Source organism: Lutra lutra, chromosome 17 (assembly GCF_902655055.1).
Source record: "Lutra lutra chromosome 17, mLutLut1.2, whole genome shotgun sequence".
NCBI lineage: Eukaryota > Metazoa > Chordata > Mammalia > Carnivora > Mustelidae > Lutra > Lutra lutra.
This window is the reverse complement of record NC_062294.1, coordinates 52,652,551-52,669,400: the sequence shown is the minus strand read 5'-3', so window position 1 is coordinate 52,669,400 and position 16,850 is coordinate 52,652,551. Positions and strand designations below refer to the sequence as shown.

Here is a 16,850-nt window from a genome sequence, read left to right as displayed (position 1 = left end):
CTGTAAAACAGGTGGAAGTAGGAGCGCCTGGGTGGCTCAGTGGGTTAGTCCTCTGCCTTCGGCTCAGGTCATGATCTCAGGGCCTGGGATCGAGCCCCGCATCGGGCTCTCTGCTCAGCGGCGAGCCTGCTTCCCTCTCTCTCTGCCTGCCTCTCTGCCTACTTGTGATCTCTCTCTCTCTCTCTCTCAAATGAATTAAAAAAACAAAAACAAAAACAAAAAAACCCCACAGGTGGAAGTAGGTTTCCCTATGAGATCTAAGAGTATACAAGGGAGTGACTTCCAGATGACTGCTGGGTCTTCTCTTCGACTGTACCGCTTGCCTCGGATGGCCCCCCTCCAGCCCTACCTTCTCAGATCTGACCTCTCACAGTCCCAGGACTTTTTGGCTCAAGAGTCCTTTCCTCCAAAGCGCGTCCTGGGATCTCGGGCTGGGTCAGGTCACCCGCCGCGGGCTCCCGGAGTGCCTGGACTGCTGACATTAGAACGTGTGTCCTGCTCAACCGAAGCTCCCTGGGTCTCGAGTCTTCTCCCGCATAGATCAGGAGCCCCGACAGGCCACCTTCTGACGTGGTCAGGGTCCAGGGCTGCCACTCACTGGCTCAGGCCCCTGTCGGGGGTCTCTCGGTACCAGATGAAACTTTGCATTAACAGAAAAACCAGGACTCACACCCCCTGTCCCATCTACAGACAGTACCTGGCCAGAGCTGGTAGAAAAGGATGATTTATATACAATTTCCTGGGGACAAGGACTTTGTACAGATGGCGATAGTTGGGGCTGGGGCTGGGGGCTGGCGTTGCCTCCATCCTGGGGAGAGAGTGAGCGGGGCAGCGCTGTGGAGGAAGGGACCAGTCTCTAGCTGACTTCCTCGGAGTTCCAGCTCTGTGTCCTCTGGCAGGTGACTCGTCTCGCTGGGCCTCAGTGTCCTCCTCTGTAAAATGGGATGATAGATGTGTCCATTTCACTGGGCCATCTGGGGATCCGTGCACAGAGGAGAGCACCAAGCTCAGCGCTCTGCACAGACTCAGTACTGCAAACAATTCCATTTCCAGTGAGTGCCCACTATGTGTCACGGCATCACTGTCCAAGAGAACTTTGCAGAGTTCTGCAAAGATGGAACCGGTGAGATCCGTGCTCTCCCACACAGCCACTGAGCAGCCACGTGGGAATACTGAGCACTCCAAATGTGCCCAGGGTAACTGAGGAGCTGAGTTTTACATTTTACCTAATTTAAACTTAAACTGGTAGTGTGCTTATTAGAAGAGCAGGGAAGCAGAGTGGATAGGAGCAAGGATATGAGGAAAACTTCCCAACTGGCTACCCTTTCCCAAAAATATTGTAATAAAAATTACTGTACAGAAACAAGTGCTGAAATGAAAAATCACTTAAATTTAGAAACTGATCCTGGGGGTGCCTGGGTAGCTCAGTCAGTTAAGCATCCGACTCTTGATTTTTTGGCTCAGGTCATGATCTCAGTGTTGGGGGACTGAGTCCCACAGGCGTGGAGCCTGCTTAAGATTATCTCTCTCTCCCTCTATCCCCCCAATCCCCCCAAAGAAAAAAAGAAACTGATCTTGGGTACTTGGAAAACTTGTTTCTTTCTCCTTTTTTTTCAAAACTTGAGCAGGTCAGTCTACTTTCGCAAATGTAAATTTCAAGAACTTTACTTATTTATTTATTTATTTTTAAAGATTTTATTTATGTATTTGACAGAGATCACAAGTAGGCAGAGAGGCAGGCAGAGAGGGAGAGAGGAGGAAGCATGCTCCCCACTGAGCAGAGAGCCCGATGTGGGGCTCGATCCCAGGACCCTGAGATCATGACCTGAGCTAAAGGCAGAGGCTTTAACCCACTGAGCCACCCAGGCGCCCCTCAAGAACTTTAAGTAGAGGGGAAGTTATTTGTTTTCTTTGTTTGTTTAAGTAGGCTCCACATCCACTGTAGAGCCCAAGGCAGGCCAAACCCATGACCCTGAAATCAAGACCCAAGCTGAGACCAAGAGTCAGATGCCAACTGATGGAGCCACCCAGGTGCCCCTGGGGGAAAAAAAATTTTTTTACGTAATCTCTATGCCTAATGTGGGGCTTGAACTCACAACCCTGAGATCAAGAGTCACATGCTTTACTGACTGAGAGAGCTAGGTGCCCCAATTATTCGAAAGTTTTCAACAACATGTATGGCTTGTGATGATTTCCGTTGTGTTCTCTTTAAGGGCTTTGCATGCACTTAAACTCCAGATGACTCTATGACAGAAAGACTATTATTAGAGTCTTTTGTACAGATAAGGAAACTGAGGCAGAAGAATGAAAAGCTTAGATTTCCAGAATGCCCAGAGTCAAATCCTGGTTGTGTCACTCATGTGCTCAGTGACTTTTGGCAAATTGTTTACCTCTCTGTGCCTTGGTTTCAGCCTCTGTGAAACGGGATAATCATGGCACCAGCTTCTCATTTAAATTAATTTGTAGAAATCCCCAGCATATGGGCTGTATCACTGAGGCATTGTATGTGCCAGCAATTATTGCAAAATGTTTCTTGTTAGAACCTTCTGGGCCCATCAAGAGCCCACTAGGGCCTCCCCAGCTTCCTCCTTCCTGGCCCACCTGCCGCCTGCCTCCACACCTGTCTTCCATCACTCACCTCCCCTGCCTCCCTGCTGCCCTGGGCAGGAAGTCCCAGCTCCCCTGCTTGATCTTTGAGGCCTAGACTTTTCCCACCCACACTCACACCCACCCCGGGCTCGCTGAAGTTACTGGAACACCCAGAGCTTTTTCACACCTGGAGGGCTTTGCAGAGGTGGTTCTCTCCGCCTGCTTCAGGAGGCCACTCTCTTTGGGCCTGCAGACTCCTGTAGCCAAATAGCTCCCCTGGGGACCCTCACAGCCTCCCCCATCCCCACTGAGCTCACCCTCTTTCCCTAATCTCTCTGCTCACCCACCTTTCCCACTGGGCCAGACCCAGGGTCATCTGTGCCACCTGCCCAAGCCTGTCAGTCTCCAGCCCTGTCCTTTATTTTAAGATTTTATTTTATTTATTTATTTTTAAAGACTTTATTTCTTGGGACGCCTGGGTGGCTCAGTTGGTTGGACGACTGCCTTCGGCTTGGGTCATGATCCCGGAGTCCCGGGATCGAGTCCCGCATCAGGCTCCCAGCTCCATGAGGAGTCTGCTTCTCCCTCTGACCTTCTCCTTGCTCATGTTCTCTCTCACTGTCTCTCTCTCTCAAATAAATAAATAAAATCTTTAAAAAAAAAAAGACTTTATTTCTTTATTTGACAGACAGAGATCACCAGTAGGCAGAGAGGCAGGCGAGGGGTGGGGAGGAAGCAGGCTCCCTACCGAGCAGAGAGCCTGATTCGGGGGCTCGATCCCAGGACCTTGGGACCATGACCTGAGCCGAAGGCAGAGGCTTAACCCACTGAGCCACTCAGGTGCCCTAAGATTTTATTTTATTTTTCATTTTTATTATTTTTTTCAGATTTTATTTATTTATTTGACAGAGATCACAAGTAGGCAGAGAGGCAGGTGGGGGGGAGGGGGGGAAGTAGGCTCCCCGCCGAGCGGAGAGCCCAATGCGGGGCTCCATCAAGCCTGGGATCAAGCCCCGTGTTGGGCTCTCTGCTCAGCAGGGAGCCTGCTCCCTGCCCCCTCGCCTGCCTCTCTGCCTACTTGTGATCTCTCTCTGTCAAATAAGTAAATAAAATAAAATCTTAAAAAAAAAATAGTTATATACCCCACTGACTGAGCCAGCTGTGGACCTTCCAGCCCTGTCCTTCTTGATCCCTGACCCCTGACTCTGCCTGACCCTCCTCTCCATCCCCATGATGCTGGTCCTAGCCCTGACTCAGGCCTTGTCCTCTCACCCTGGACCCTCAGCCAGCCTCCAGTCTGTCCTCCCTCCTGGCCCCAACCCCCCCCCCCCACGAAGTCCAGGGTTCTCAGCCTGCTGAAGGGTTCACCAAGATGAGTCCACACTCCACGAGCCACAGGGGCAGGACATTCTGGAGACTGGAGGCACAGGTCACCTGAGGCTGCCACCCCCCAGACCTCCCCATGCCCTCTGTCCACCTGCAGACTCACCTGCTCCCCAGGGTAGGCTGTCCTCCGCCTCCTTCTCTGCCAGTGCAGGCACCAGGCAGCAGCCATCAGCAGGAGAGCCACGGGCAGCAGCAGCAAGAGGAGCAGCAGGGGGGCCTGGGGGGCTGGCAGAGCTGTGGCCTCCAAGGCTCTGGGACTCCTTGGGGGCAGCAGCGTGGAAGAGTCTGAGGCGAGAGAAGAGGCTGGGTGACTGAGGAGAAGGGCTGGGCCAGACAAGGGAAGGAAACCAAAGCAGGCCCGGTGCTGGCTGTGTGACTTGAGGTGGGCCACCTGCCTTTCTGTGCCTCAGTCTCCTCACCTGTAAAATGGGGGTGTTCATTATACCCACTGGGTAAGGTGGTCACGAAAATTAAATGAGTGGCCACACGGGAAGTTCTTAGAACAGTGTGGTACCGGCCAGTTTGCATTCTCTTTTACAATTTGACATATGTATTTCTAGTGCTTATGTATTGATTTGTTTATTCCTCTTTTTCCTCCAGTGGGCTGTGATCTCCCTGTGGGCTCTGGGGTCTTTGTGCCCTCTATACCCCCACCCCGCTGCTCTCTCTTCCCCTCACCTGCCGGACTCCAGGCACATGTGCCTCTTCACTGTTCCTTAAACATGAAGGCAGGTTTCTGCCTCAGGGCCTTTGCACTGGCTGTTCTCATTTTCCCAACCCTCAGCGACGTTCCAGCCAACCACCTCACGCCATGATTCGATCACCCTGTTGTAATTTGCCTGCATGGGGCTCAGTACACTCAGATCTTTTCCTGTTAATTACTTGGTTGCATGTTTGTTGCCTGTTGCCTCAATTAGCATGTCAACCCCACACGTGCAAGCACCTGGGTCTCATTCTGAGTTGTGTCGCCAATGCTGGGTACCCAGGAGGTGCCTAATAAAATGTGGTCAAATGAACAAACAGTAATAAATGTAAATACAAATGAGCAATGAAGCTTAATATAGAGGGGAAGATGATTGGAAGTATGGGGAGAAAGTAAGAAAATTAGAGGGGAAGGTTTTTAAATATCTCTCTCAGGGGAGCCTGGCTGGCTCAGTCGGCAGAGCGAGGGACTCTTCACCTCAGGGTTGCGAGTTTGAGCCCCACCTTGGGTGTAGAGATTACTAAAAAGAAAAATAAAGACGAGAACTCGACAGATGCAGTACCAAACACAAGGACAGAAAGCTTCCGAATAATACCAGGGTAAGGTGGGGAGAATACATTCACACAGACTCAACCCTGATCCTGCCAAGAAAATTAATCTCATTTTTTCTGTTCCTCCTAAGATAGGGTCAGTTATAGAACTGGTTATGGACTTGGCCACAAAGTAAACTTTTTTTTTTTTTTTAAAGATTTTCTGTACTTATTGTAGAGAGAGAGAGAGAGAGCAAACACACAAATGGGGGTCCAGGAGAGGGAGAAGCAGGCTCCCTGCTGAGCAGGGAACTCAACGCAGGACTCGATCCTAGGACCCCGGGATCATGACCTGAGCCAAAGGCAGAAGCTTAACCAACTGAACCACCCGGGTGCCCCAAAGTAAACCTTAATATGCTGGGCCAAGTCAAGTATCCACAGCGCATAGTCTCTCACATACTCTGATGACATTATTTCTCATTGATCCCTTAAAGCCGTGGGGCCGTTGACACATGGTCTCTGGCGACTCTGAATTCCCACGCGCCATCCTTGTTAAATACACACTTGTTCCTAGAGACTTAGTAGGGGACAGAAGGATGTAAAATATCTCACTAATTTTTAAAAAAATACTTTAAATCTTTAAAACAAAACAAAACAAAATAGAATCGAAAATACAGTATCAGGTATGTGTTCAAATAGTACTACTTTGGAGACATTTGGTTAAATATGATTTGTGATTTCAATGATGAATTTTTTTTTAAAGATTTTATTTATTTATTTAACAGAGAGAGAGATCACAAGTAGGCAGGGAGGCAGACAGAGAGAGGGGAAAGCAGGCTCCCTGATGAGCAGAGAGCCCGATTCGGGGCTTGATCCCAGGACCCTGGGATCATGACCTGAGCCGAAGGCAGAGGCTTTAACCCACTGAGTCACCCAGGCACCCCTCAATGATGAATTATTAAGAATAATTTTATTTATTTATTTATTTAAAAAAAAAGATTTTATTTATTTATTTGAGAGAGAGACAGTGAGAGAGAGCATGAGCTAGGAGAAGGTCAGAGAGAGAAGCAGACTCCCCGCGGAGCTGGGAGCCCGATGCGGGACTCGATCCCGAGACTCCAGGATCATGACCTGAGCCAAAGGCAGTCGTCCAACCAACTGAGCCACCCAGGTGTCCCTATTAAGAATAATTTTAAACGGGCGTCTGGGTGGCTCAGTCGGTTAAAGCCTCTGCCTTCGGCTCAGGTCATGATCCCAGGGTCCTGGGATCAAGTCCTGCATTGGGCTCCCTGCTCTGCGGGAAGCCTGCTTCTCTCTCTCCCACTCCTCCCTGCTTGTGTTCCCTCTCTTGCTGTGTGTCTCTCTGTCAAATAAATAAATACATCTTTTTAAAAGAATAATAATTTTAAAATTATGAAGTCCAATAGCATCGTTCTAAAGGACTGATTTGCTGCTGTCCAGGGCCAAGGATGGGAATTATTCAAAGGGGGTCAAGTTAAGTCGTGTGATTGCGGTGGGGATCACAAGAAGCCACACGTATGATAAACTGCAAAGACATCTATGCTTTTAGGGAGTGAGTTGTGTCCCCCCAAATTCATACATTGGAATCCTAACCCCCAGTACCTTGGAAGGCGACCTCATTTGGAGACAGGGTCTTTACACCAAGAATCAAGTTATAATGAGGTCATCAGGGCGGGCCCCTCAGCCCATATGACAGGTGTCCTTATAAAAAGGGGAAATCTGGACACGGAGGCGTGCACAGAGGGAGAAAGCCAGGTGAACGTGAAAATGGCCATCCGCAAAGCCCAAGGAGAGAAGCCTGGAGCAGAACCTTCCCTCTGAGCCTTGGGAAGGAGCCAATCCTACCGACGCTTTGATTTCAGACTTCTGACCTCCAGAATCGTGACATAATCTACGTCTGTTGTTACGATCACCCAGTTCGCGCTACTTAGTCCCGCCAGCCCTAAGGTACCAACACGCGCGCGTGCTCGTGAACGCACGCGAGGGCACACAAGTGCGCATGCGTGACTCGTAAACTGGGCATCAACTCTGGACTCTAGAGCAGGACTGGACCCTGCCGTATTTCTGGTGTGGCTATCGTGCTATCAGGAATGGGAAGCATGGGTAAAAGGCGTCCAGGACCAGCCCCCCACCCCACCCCCTGTACAATTTCTTTGTACCCTTCTTTGAATCTAGAATGATTCCAAAAGAAAACGTTTTAAAAACAAGACCACCATTCATTTCCTACAAAAATAACGACCGTGAACATTCAATTGGCGGGGGTGGGGGAGTGAATTCACTTAAAACAAAAACAAAAACCTTTAAAAACCTTGGTTGTTAGAGGGGCCCATGGATGGCTCGTGGGTTAAGCCTCTGCCTTCAGCTCAGGTAATGGTCTCAGGGTCCTGGGATCGAGCTCCGCATAGGGCTTTCTGCTCCGCGGGGAGCCTGCTTCCCCCCACCCCCACCCCTGCCTGCCTCTCTGCCTACTTGTGATCTCTCTCTCTGTCAAATAAATAAATAAAAAATCTTTATAAAAAACAAAAAATCTTGGCTGCTAGAGAATCTGCACTTACACAAGAGGTTGCCATGTTTCTACAGGATAGGGCTGCCTTGTTACGGTGAGGAAACTGAGGCCCAGCTAAAGGACCGAACTTGGGGGAACATGCCCAAAGTCACACAGCCAGTGGGAGCAGGGTGGGGTCTGGGCTGGCCAGGACAGGGGGGTGAGGGGCTGTGGGATGGGGGAGGGGAGGGGGGCTGGGGGATGCTGGGGGGGGGGGCTTTTACCGGGCTGACACTGCAGCTCCAGGCACCCAGAGAAATTCCTGCGGGTGATCCAGGGTTTCAAGGCCGCCAGCTGCTGGGAGGTGTCCTGCAGGAGGTGGGAGATGTTGGTCTGGACGAAGCGAAGACAGCTGGGGAGGGGCTGGGGGCAGGGGAGGGAGACGTCACCAGGGCTTCGCCCCCACAGTCTGCTCAGGCCAAGGGCCTTCCCTGCCTGGCAATGCCTACCGGGGGCCCCCCCTTGGAGGCCTGGGTCACAGAGGGAGTTCGGACCACTGCCCCCAGGGGTTGCTAGGGGGAGAGAACCCCTCCGCAGTGCCCAGCAATAGGACCTGAGAAATAAACTCGGAATCGGTGCACTGGGCCCAGGACCCCCACCCTCCTTTAGTCCCTGGAGAAGTGCTCTTTCCAGCAAGGGGGTTCCCAGGGGGCTGGGGGTTCTAGCCCCACCTCCCCTGGGTTGCTAGTCAAAGGAAATCTCCAGCAAGGTCTAGCATAGCTTGGCTTCCAATCCCCAGGAAGGCAACTCGCTCCCCTAGCTTGTCCCCAAGTTCAGGGCTTACCTGGAAAGCACATAAAGTGACAAAGTGTATCTCCGTGTTGACGTCCTCCAGTAGGATTTGCATGCGGGACCCGGCCACAGCCTTGAGCCGTCCTATCCAGTGCTGGGCTAGGACCAGGCGCCAGAAGGCCCCGCAGAGCTCGTCCTGGGAGAGACAGCCCAAGCTCGGGTCCGCCCAGAAGAGGTGGCTGGGGGCTTGGACTGGTGGGGCAGGAAGGGTGAGGGGCTGGGGCTGGGAGTCCCCGGGATGGGGGGGGGAGGAGGAGGAGGAGGAGGGGATGGCAGGGGTCAGCCAACTGGTCCCCCGAGGGGCGGTGCTTCTCAAGTCTCTCCTTCCCACCTCAGCCCTAGCCCCACCCATCGGTGACTCACGTCCTGCAGGTTGGAGGCGACGGTGACTGGGTAGTCCTGAAGCAGGTAATCAGACTGCAGGAGAAAACAGGGTCAGGCCAGGCTGAGGACGGGAGAAAACAGAACTATGGAGACGCAGAGGCAGAGAAAGAGGGGGACAGTAAGCCGAAGGGGACAGAGACCCACACACAGAGGGGACAAATGAAGAGAGCAGGGTATAGGGACCCAGAGAGAGGGGGACAGCGAGCCAGAGAAAGAGTGGGATAGTGAGCTGAGGGGGACAGAGACCCACAGAGAGGGAACCAATGAAGAGAGTATGGGACAGTGACTCAGAGAAAGCAGGACAGCGAGCCAGAGGGACACAGACACAGGACACAAGGACAAGGACACAGAGAGTGACAGGGACCCACAGAGAGAGGGGGGAGACAGGGACCCCGAGAGGGGGACAATGAACCAGAGAAAGGGGACAGGGAACCCTAAAGAAGGACACCTAGACGGGGAGCTCAGTCCCAGTGACAGAGCCGGGGCCTCAGGCAGGCGCCCAGGGAGGCCGGGACAAGCCCCTCACCAGTTTGCGGATGGTGCCCGAGAAGGTGGAGGAGATGGGGCTGTGGCTGAAGGAGCAGTCGGGGGTCCCGCGGAGGCCAGGGCTGAGCAGCAGCAGCAGCAGCAGGGAGGTCTGGGGGCGCGACACGGGGCGGGGGCGCCCTCTGTTGGCTCCACACGCACCCCTCGCCTGCGCCCCTGCAGCCCCCATCTCTCTCTCTGCCGTCTTTCTCCCTTTCCAGGTCTCATTCCCTCCCGTCCAGGGCTCGGCCCTCCTCCTTCTGGCTTCCGTGTCCCTCTGGGAGCAGCCTTCCCCAGTCTCCTCTCTGCCTCTACGCTGGCCCTTCTGGCTCCTCTCCCCATCTGCCAGCTGCGCCCGAGGCTCCCATCTCTGCTCGCCTCAGCCCCAGGCTTTCCCTCTCTGCTCCTCTCTCCCATTTCTCCCTCCGCCTGGGTCCTGCCTTCCCGGTTTGTACCCACCTCCCTCCATTTCTTTCCCCCACCCCTGCCCATGTCCCCCACCCTTGTCCATGTCCTGCTCCTCTGTCCATGCCCCTCTCCTCTGTCCATGTCCCCCACCCCTGTGCACATACCCTGCCCTGTCCATGTCCCACCCCGTCCATGTTCCCACCCCTGCCCATGTCCCCCCTCCTCTGTCCATGTCCCTCTGTCCTGCCCATGTTCCCCACCCCTGTGCATGTACCCCGCCCCATCCATGTCACACCCCTGCCCATATCCCCCACCCTTGCCCATGTCCTCACCCCCTGCATGTTCCCCTGCCCTGTGCACGTGCCCCACCCCTTCCTTCTCTCCCTTAGCCCTGTCCATGTCCCCCTCCTCTGTGCATCTGCTCTCTCCCCCTCCTCTGTGCATCTGCTCTCTCAGCTCCACCCACCTTGGTACTGCTCTGCCTTTCCCCTGCCTTGTCCCCCAGGTATACGCACTGTTGGGCTCCCGGCTGGCGCCAGCACTATCATCTCGGCCGGAGGCCCCTCATGCCTATGGCCGGATCTTGGAGGGGACAGAAGAGGGAGTCTCAGACCCTCACACCCCAGCCCCTTCCTCACCCGCCCCTTCACCTCCCCACCCCTCCCTTGGCTCCTTGATGTGGCTAAGTTTCCGCCTCCTACTCCCTCGGGCTTCCTGCGTGAGCCCCAGTTATGGTGAAAACTCATCTCCCCTTCTAAGAACCCCGACGTCCGGTCCCCGGAACCCTTCCCAGGCCAGGGACCCTGCGACCTGACCCCCATCCCTCCTCCCTCATCCAGGAGGGGGACCCCAGCCCCGCCCCTCGGGGACCCGGAGTCCATTTCTCCTCACGCACCAGGCTTGCCCCGGCTGGGCGTGGAAGGGGCCAGACAGGGTGACAGCCAGAGATCGAAAGCGAAAGGAAATTTTGGGGGGCGACAGTGAGCTGGGGTGGATCTGGCTGAAGCGAGGGGCGCCACCTGGTGGTGACAGGTGGCGGCGGACTCGCGCCCCCAGAGTCCTGAGCTGGGTCGAAGCTCTGGCTGGGACACACGACGAAGGGGGAGCTGCCCCCAGCCGGAAGCAATGACCGCAGGGCAAGGAGGCGGCCAGCCTGGGGCCTTCATCCTTGCCTTGTATAGGGAAGACTGGCCGGAGATGGACAGAGGCGCCAGGAGGAGGAGGGCCGGGCACTGGACGGAGTGGAATGGAACCTGGAAAGGGAGAGACAGAAGGGGGTCGAGGCGGGGTGGGGGGTTGGCAGGTGAAGGGTGCGTGTGGGGCCAATAGAGGGCATCCCCACCGCGAGCGGTGCCCACAGACCTCCCTGCTGTTGCTGTCCTGCCCTGGCCTCCAGGACTGCCCCTTGTGACATAGTCTCACCACCATCTTGGATGTGTGGGCTAAGGGTAGTTCCTGGGGGGCTCCAGGGATCCTTGGCTTGTATCTGCATACCTCCATCCCCAACTCAGTCTTCACCTGGCCTTCTTCTCTAGAAGTGTCTCTCCTCTGGGTGTCCCTTGTAAGGACACTCGTCATGAGATGTAGGGCCCACTTGGATAACCCAGGATGATCTTTGCTCAAGATCCCCAACTTTATTATATCTGCAAGGACTGTTTTCCAAATAAAGTCACATTCATAGGTTCCAGGGGGTAAGGATGTGGACATATCTTTTGGGTGGGGGGTTGACCATTCAAACCACTAAGTTCTCACCAGGCTGTTTCTCACCGGGCCTTTGCACATGCTCTCCTCTGCCTGGACTGCTCTCTAGCCAGATCAGATCCTCATGGTCTTTCTGGATACAGTGCACGCACTCATCATCAGGGAGAACCAAATCACACCCACAATGAGATCACCATACACCAGTTAGGACGGTCACCATCAAAAAGTATTAGGGGGCCTGGGTGGCTCAGTCGATTAAGGTCTGGTGGCAATGTAAATGGGTGCAGCCACTATGGAAAGTGGTATGATGCTTTCTCAAAAAAAAATACTGTGAAAATAATAGATCTACCCCATGAGGCAAAAATCCCACATCTGGGTATTTGTCCCAAGGAAATGAAATCAGTCTCTCAAGAGGTATCTCTTTGTTCACTGCAGCCTCATTCACAATAGCAAGATAAGACCTAAGGGTCCGCTGATGGATGGGTGAATGGAAAAAGAAAATGTGGTGTACACACACAATGCAATCTCTTTCGGCCATAATAAGAAGGAAATCCTGCTGTTTGCAATGACGTGGATACATCTGGAGGATGTGATGCTAAGTGAAATAAGCCAGAGAAAGATGAGTCTTGTAGGGTATCACTTATATGTGGAATCTAAAAAAGGCAGTTCAGAGCGCCAGCGATTAGCCCCAGCCCGGGGCTGGGGTGTGTGTGTGCAGGGGAGATGGGGAGATGTTGGTCAAAACTCACAAAGTTCTGAGGATCCAATGTACAGCATGGTGACGATAAATAACAATACTGTATTGGGGCGCCTGGCTGGCTCGGTCGCTTAAGCATCCAGCTCTTAATTTCGGCTCAGGTTACGATCTCAGGGTCGTGGGATTGAGCCCTACATCGGGCTCTGCACTGGGCGTGGAGGCTGCTTGGGATTCTCTCTCTCCCTCTGCCCCTGCTCCCTCTCTCTCTCTCAAAAAATAATAATAAACTCTCTAAACAAAACCAAAAAATCAATACTGTATTGTCCATCTGAAGTTTCCTAGAGGTTGGTTTTTGCTTTGCTTTTGGGTATATCTGAATTTTGTTTCCAGTTTGATTAAGACAGTGGATCTTAAGTGTTCTCATCAGGCACAAAAAGGTAACTTTGTGAAGCAATGGGCGTGTCCATTAACTTGATCACCGTAACCATTTTACAATGTATGGGTATATTAAGTTACCATGTTCCATACACTTAAAAACCATGTTGTATATCTAAAACATATATAATCTTTCCTTGTCAATCATACCTTAATAAAGCTGGAAAAAAACTTCAACACTCATGGCAACTTCCTTGGGAAGGTAGCCACCACCCATCTTTCCCTCCCTCATACACACACACACACTCACATAGTTTGGGTAGGGTGCCTTCTCCAGGCACCCCAAGTACCCTGAGTTTCCTCTCTTATTACAGTACATGTCACCTTACCTTCTGTCTTCCAACCAGAGCTGAGCCTACCTCTCCTCTGCTCACACACCTTCTGTGGCTCTCTATTGCCCTTAGGACAAATTTCCAGCCGTTCTGCCACAGGGCCCACTTTCCTTTTATCTCTTCCCCTTCACCCCCCTCCCCAAACCCTTGAAAAGATCCTCAGTCCTCAGCTCCAAATCCAGCCTGGCGCGAGGGCTCCTCTGGGTCCCCGGTGTCCCGCATCCCCTCCACAGATGTACGGATTATGGGTTCCGAGCACAGGCTGGGGGCTTGTTGGATTGCTGGGTCTGACTTTTCTTTGGGTTTCCAGCTTTGCCCTGCCAGGGCCAGACACACAAGAGGACCCAGGAGATACGTCTCATCGCGTCAGGCCTGGCAAGAGTCACTTCCAACCCTGGCTGGGTCACTGTGGGAGCTTGGCCAGCCCCTTATCCTCACTAAGCCTCAATTTCTTCAACTCCAAATCGAGGGCTGAGGTGGCAAATAAGAAAATATGAAGTCTCCTCCACATCTGTGCGTCTGGGAATCTCTTGCTTGGCTGTCCTTCCTTGTCCTTCCTTGCACCCTGCTTGGGGGGGGGGGGGACCTCAGGCACGGTCACATGACTCATTTTGTTCAATGAGAGTGAGAGTGAGGAGGACAGTGACAAGCATCACTTCTGCATGAGATTAACGGGGCAGGGAGTGGATCTTTAATGGCAGAAACCATGTTGAGTTGGGCCTCCGTCAGCCTAATTCACGTGAATCACATCAGCAGAGCCTGCGTGGCTCTGATGAACAGAGGGCCCCTGCCATTGCTAATGGACAGCTAGTGTGAGCAACCAATGAACTTGTGGTTGACGACCACAGAGGTCTGGGGGTTGTTAATGCAGCAAAGCCTCGCCTGTCCTGTTACACCTGCCATCTCTGCTCCCTGCCCTCTTCACTTCACGTTCAGCCTGGCTTAGATACCTTGTCGCACTGAACAGATGCTTCTGGATTATTCACGTGCTTTCAGTCTCTCTCCTCTTGTGGTGGGCGGGATACCTAGCCCTGGAGATGTCCACTGGAACCTCTGATTGTTCCCTTGCATGGCCAAAGGGCCTCTGCATATATGACTTTGTTAATTATCTTGAGATGGGGAGATTATCATGGGTTGAGTAGGTCCAGTGTCACCACAGACGGATTTGGAAGGGAAGGAGGGAGGCGAGAAGATCACAGTCATCGTGATGCCATGAGAGAAAGACTCGAGTGGCCACTGCTTTCAATGAGAAGTGATGCAGGGGGTGCTTGGGTGGCTCAGTTAAGCGTCTGCCTTCGCCTCAGGTCGTGATCCTAGGGTGCTGGGATCAAGCCCCACAATGGGCTCCTTGCTCAGTGGGGAGCCCCTGCTTCTCCCTCTGTCCCTGTCACCCCCCGCCCCGCTTGTGCTCTCAAATAAATAAATAAATTCTTTTTTTTTTAAGATTTTATTTATTTATTTGACAGAGAGAGATCACAAGTAGACGGAGAGGCAGGCAGAGAGAGAGAGAGGGAAGCAGGCTCCCTGCTGAGCAGAGAGCCCGATGTGGGGCTCAATCCCAGGACCCTGAGATCATGACCTGAGCCGAAGGCAGCGGCTTAACCCACTGAGCCACCCAGGCGCCCCAATAAATAAATTCTTAAAAAAAAAAAAAAAGTGTTAGGCGGTCATGCACCAGGGAAAGTGATTCTCCCTCCCCTTGGGCTCTAGCTAGCAATGCAGTCCTGCTGACACCTTGATTTTCTCTCAGTGAGACCCACTTCAGACGTCTGATGTCCAGGACCCTACGATAATACATTTGTGTTGTTTTACTTAAGGCCCGAACTTTGTTACAGCAGCGACAGGAGCCTAATACACCTGTCGCCTGCTAGCACACGGGCTCCTGAGGCCAGCGGTCTCACCAGCACCTAGAACAGCGCCTCACTCACGGCCAGCGCTCACTGGGTATTTGCTGCCTGATTGGAGGCTGCTCAGACCAGGTCCTCCTGCCCACCTCCCAGGACAGAGATGATTGGCTCAGAGGTAGAGGCCTGACCCAAGCTGGCCAATCAGATTTTCTCTCCCTGGAAGCAGCGTGGACACTTGCCTGGGCTCTGGACTTGGGGGGGTTGTGGACCTGGCTGGCGGTCACCTTCCGCTGGTTAAAGCAACAAGATTACTAGGAAGGACATTAAGGCAGCCCATGGGATCCTGGGGGGAACTGTCAAACCACAGATGGGAACAAGAGCCTTCCAGGGACTTCCCTCCAGCTCTCTCATTCCTTTCTTTTCCAAACATCCAGATCCTGGGAGAGGTAATTATTCCACCCAACCTTAGTCAGATCCTGACAGGAGGCTGGCTGCCTATTCCCATTTGCCTCATGACAGAATTAACCTCTACCGAGCAGCAAGCATTCACAAAGCATGTCCCGTGTACCCACCAAGTCAATCAGTCTGGTTGGAACTATTAGTCCCATTTTGCAGATGAGGAAACAGGTGCAGAGCAGTGAAGAAGCTTTCCAAAAGTCACATCGCTGTAAGAGGTGACAGAAGCAGACAGGTAGGGACAGAAAACTCCAGAGATGGGGCGTCTGGCTGGCTCAGTCAGTGGAGCATTGGACTCTGAATGTTGGGGTCATGAGTTCAAGCCCCATGTTGTGTATAGAGATTATGAAAGAAAATGAAGTTAGGGGCACCAGGGTGGCTCAGTGGGTTAACCTCTACCTTCAGCTCAGGTCATGATCTCAGGGTCTTGGGACCAAGCCCCTCATCCGACTCTCTGCTCGGCAGGGAGCCTGCTTCCTCCTCTCTCTCTGCCTGCCTCTCTGCCTGCTTGTGATCTCTCTCTGTGTCAAATAAATAAATAAAATCTTTAAAAAAAAAGAAAAGAAAGTTAAAGAAAAGAAAAGCCCCAGACGGGGTATCTGGGTGGCACATGGTTAACCGGCTGCCTTTGGTTCAGGTCATGATCCTGGAGTTCCAGGATTGAGTCCCACATTGGGCTCCCTGCTCAGCGGGGAGTCTGTTTCTCCCTCTCACCATCCCCCTCTCACGCTCGCTCTCTCTCTCCCAAATAAATGAATACAACCTTAAAAAAAAAAAAAAACTATTAAAAAGAAAAAGAAAGAAAAGCCCCAGAGATCAAAGAGAAAGAAGGAAAAAGAAAAGGAGGAAGGAAAAAAAGACCCCAGAAATCATGTGCCTCCACGAAAGGACCAGTCCTGGTTCCTGCATACCTTTGGTTTCTCCAGGACCTGGGGCCCCTCAGATGCATGTCTTGCCCTATTTTCTGAGGGAGGTCTCTGCAGCCTTCCAGAAAATTCCCTCTTATCCTAAGCTAGCATGAAGGGGGTCCCGGCATCCAAAGAATTCTGAAACGGGCATTGTGCCGGAGCCACTCAGATGGGTTCATGGGAAAGGACGGTTAAAAATCAGGAATTTTGTCAGCCTGTTTGTTGTTCAGTCATCTGGGCTGGAAATCTGACATGGTGGGAGCATGTCCCAGTTCCAATGGGAACCTGCGAGTGTTACTTACCAGGCCTTTATCCTACTCCTGAGAGCCACTGTGCTTTTACTCTGTACCAGCACACCACGGATCCTGAAACGACGCATTGGCAGAGCAAATCAAAGAGCGAGAGCCTCAGGATGGAGAAGACCCCGGGGGGAAACAAGAGGCCCTGGGGTCCTGTCCGGGGCTTCTCAGAGTTCCCTTTATCTGTTTGACAAACACTGTGTTGTACCAGAGCCAGCCCACCCGGCTGCTGAGTCTCTGAACTCGGATGGCCTCGAACAGACCAGAAGTTGCTACTCCCCCACTTCCTCCC

The 16,850-nt window shown here is 52.8% G+C and overlaps 1 protein-coding gene across 4 annotated transcripts; it reads right to left on the bottom strand.

Annotated features, from left to right (window-relative positions):
* Nucleotides 1–609: 609 nt before the first annotated feature.
* On the bottom strand, nucleotides 610–16,759 carry FLT3LG (fms related receptor tyrosine kinase 3 ligand). 4 transcript variants are annotated; one of them, XM_047710838.1, is made up of 9 exons: nucleotides 16,562–16,759; nucleotides 11,056–11,136; nucleotides 10,399–10,465; nucleotides 9,477–9,587; nucleotides 8,930–8,983; nucleotides 8,559–8,702; nucleotides 7,999–8,137; nucleotides 4,079–4,260; nucleotides 709–932 (listed from the first exon to the last, which is right to left on the bottom strand). In XM_047710838.1, the coding sequence occupies exons 1-9, from the start codon at nucleotides 16,636–16,638 to the stop codon at nucleotides 726–728; spliced, it is 1,062 nt and encodes a 353-aa protein (XP_047566794.1). In that variant the 5' UTR covers nucleotides 16,639–16,759; the 3' UTR covers nucleotides 709–725. The 4 variants fall into 4 exon arrangements, with proteins under 4 accessions (XP_047566795.1, XP_047566794.1, XP_047566796.1 ...); XM_047710840.1 differs by lacking the exons at nucleotides 11,056–11,136; nucleotides 16,562–16,759 and adding an exon at nucleotides 10,779–10,978; XM_047710839.1 differs by lacking the exons at nucleotides 4,079–4,260; nucleotides 16,562–16,759 and having other exon boundaries at nucleotides 610–932; nucleotides 7,999–8,083; nucleotides 11,056–12,392.
* Nucleotides 16,760–16,850: the final 91 nt, after the last annotated feature.

What these genes read in the sequence shown, in the direction of transcription:
- FLT3LG (XM_047710836.1), bottom strand. Translation starts at nt 10,764, where the DNA reads ATGGACTCCGGGTCCCCGAGGGGCGGGGCTGGGGTCCCCCTCCTGGAT. An exon ending in CGCCAGCCGGGAGCCCAACA is followed by an intron (nt 9,588 to 10,398) that starts GTGCGTATACCT and finishes TCGCGCCCCCAG; the next exon opens with ACCTCCCTGCTGCTGCTGCT. An exon ending in CAGCCTACCCTGGGGAGCAG is followed by an intron (nt 933 to 4,078) that starts GTGAGTCTGCAG and finishes CCCATTTTACAG; the next exon opens with AGGAGGACACTGAGGCCCAG.